Source organism: Etheostoma spectabile, chromosome 21 (genome assembly GCF_008692095.1).
Source record: "Etheostoma spectabile isolate EspeVRDwgs_2016 chromosome 21, UIUC_Espe_1.0, whole genome shotgun sequence".
Classification (NCBI taxonomy): Eukaryota; Metazoa; Chordata; class Actinopteri; order Perciformes; family Percidae; genus Etheostoma; species Etheostoma spectabile.
Window position 1 is genome coordinate 10,844,863 of NC_045753.1, and position 2,835 is coordinate 10,847,697.

The 2,835-nt window shown below is 43.2% G+C and overlaps 1 protein-coding gene across 6 annotated transcripts in view; it reads right to left on the reverse strand.

Annotated features, from left to right (window-relative positions):
* Nucleotides 1-2,835, reverse strand: part of baiap2b (BAR/IMD domain containing adaptor protein 2b) — an 82,149-nt gene that overhangs the window by 13,622 nt on the left and 65,692 nt on the right. For all 6 annotated transcript variants that reach the window (XM_032501850.1, XM_032501848.1, XM_032501852.1 and 3 more), the window contains one exon: nt 668-904. In XM_032501850.1, the coding sequence (XP_032357741.1) occupies nt 668-904 (237 nt within the window). The remainder of the gene's footprint in view (nt 1-667; nt 905-2,835) is intronic.

Below are 2,835 nucleotides of genomic sequence, written 5' to 3' on the forward strand. Positions count from 1 at the left end.
GGGGGGGGGGGGATCTGGATCTGGGTCAGGAAATGCTGCTTAATGAAAAGACTGCATTACAGTATATGTTGCTTTAGAGATAACCATATGGAATGACTACTGGGAGACCGCAAAGAGTCTGAAAATGTGTGTTTAATCGGAGGAAATAAAACACCACGGCATTGGCACCACGTTTTTGATTAAAAGCTTGAGCCAATTAAAAGCTCGAGCCGATTTGAGGCAGTCTTTCATGCAAATCTTTAAAGTTGTTTCTCAGTTTTTTACCGTATCCAGGCCTGTAGGAGGGGCCGGGTGTAGGAGAGCCCGAGGATGTAAGGAGTTTAAGCTTCTTCTATGCAAGAAAGTAATTAGCATGGTTCGCTAACAAGATCATTTGCATTCACAAGAGTTTTTTCTGAGGATGCGTTGCGGGCTCTCATGATGCAGCAGCCGTATCCGGGAGCAACAACCCTCCAACCCTTATTATTAACCCTCGTGTTGTCTTCCCGCCGACCTGGAAATAGTTTTTTTTCTGTGTCAAAATTTTAAATGAAAAACCTTTTATCCAGGTTCTGGTCGTCTTTCTCGACCCTTTTGTGTCTTTCCCCCAATGTATTTGTTGCTTCTTTTTTTTTAAAGTGCACAGGTCTCTGGTGGACTAAATGATGATTTTAATAGAGGAACCCACCTGATGTCCCATGACTCCCCCTGCCCTGAGGGCCGCCAGCTCAGGAGGCACCGGCAGGGGCTTAGCACCCGGGATGGGCTCAGAGATGGACATGCCTGGATGATGACCGCCGGGAACCATGGTGCCCGTTACGCTGCTCATCTGCTGGGCCAGGAACATGGCCCGGTCGGGGAGTTTGTTGGGCTCGGCACACGCCTGCTGCCACACAGGGATCTTCTGGGATAAAAGCTCCTTCCCCTGAAACAAAGAAGGAAGACAGGGATTCTTGTGTTAAAAAACAGCATTGTAAATGTATTTTTTTTTTCTAAGGAAGGAGTTTGCCAATGGTTGATGTTTTTCTGGAATAATGTATTAGTTGTTTGGCCTCAAAAATTGGGAAAAATATGGATCAGTGTTTCCCAAAGACCAAGATCACGTCCTCAAATGTCTTGTTTCGTCCACAACGCCAAGATATTCAGTTTACTATCACAGAGGAGAGAAGAAACTAGAAACATATTCACATTTAACAAGCTGACTTTAGAGAATTTTGTCTTTTTTTATATATATAAAAATGACTCAAACCGATTATCAAAATAGTTCGCAATTACTTTAATAGTTGACAACTAATCAATCATTCTTTGCAGCTGTCGTTCATAATGCTAATAGGCTTAATTTGCAGGGGGAAGGGGAGGTTACAACCCCCCCTAAAATGAAAACTGGCCAGTGCAACTGCCTTCCCCCACCCCCCCAAAAAAACATATTTTAATTTCCCTAATAAATACATTTGCACCATAACGTGATGCAGAAAAGGCACAAATTGTTGCAGAAGAGTTAACCAAAATGCAGGAAATGAAGTGTTTGACGTTCCAAATCTCCTGAGCCCTTCCTAACCCAAAACCCAAAGTTACAACCTTGTAATGCATCCTCTAGACATGCCCAGAAACACAGGATTGGAAATGCATAACATCGGGAGGTTATGATGCTTTTTGTGAATGTTGGATGGAATTTCCCCGTGGACATCAACATCGTATTATTCACAGAGGCATTCAATGAAGGGAAGAAGAGAGAGCTGAAAGGGAGAGGGGGGTGGGACATACATTAGAGATGAGAGATATGAATTCTCTTTATGAATGCCCTAATTAGAGAAGTTCTCAGCTGATGCTTGAAGTACAGCAGGACAGTTACATAAAGATCCATCTCATTTGCGGTCCTCGTCAATGAATAAATGAGGGAGTCCTGACTCCATGAATATGAAAAGACGCTGCTCAAACGCTTTTAACTCCACCCGGCTGGTGTGGAGGATAAACACGGTGAGGCTCCAAGGTTGTCTGGCCCCGCGGAGTGTGTGTGGGCCGAGCATCAGGTGTCAGGATGTGGGTGGTTATTAAGTTAAATTAAACACGTACACAAATACAAAGGTTCAGCAAAAACAAATCCATACCAACAGTGAGCATCGTGTCACTGGGGCTCCATGCTCTAACGGAGATGTCTAATGCGTTGCCCTGTCACAGTTAAATTCTTGTGGCCATTTATTTTCAGGCTAGATTAACGGAGATAGGATGAATAGCATGTCGCCACCTGTCTTTCTCCGTGTCTGTCAGTGTTTCTTGGTGCTGGGAGAAATGATGAGTCACTAGCCCTTTTCAATAGCACAGGTAAAGCGTAGGTGGGATGGTGCCTTTACCAGCGTGATGATGAAATCAACTAGCAGACGGTGGTTCTGTTCCCTTCGTTCTCACTTTGCCATGCACATCACAGGAAGAATCTCGCTCTTACAGAAACAGCTCTTACAGAAACAGCTCTTACAGAAACAGCTCTTACAGGGTGTGTGGGAGATTTGCCAATTTGGAAATGTACCCAGTAAGATAGCAAACTCACCAGTGGTCTTTTTCACAGATTATTTTTCTACAGTCCTCTATACTAACACTTTAATATAGACTATGTTGAGTGACAGTAGGTGACCAGCATTATTCAGTGCACTCTGTATACTGGGATTGTAGCATTAATAAACTAAATAATAAAGTGGACTGACAACACCAATGCACTCTGTACTTAATACTGGGCTTGTAGCATTAGCATTACAGCAGGTTCTTACTTTGTTATAATGTATACTTTATTCATGCAAACAACAATTTACGCACACATGCTCAGTACCTATACATGTACTAAATGGAAAGATGTCAGAGTGG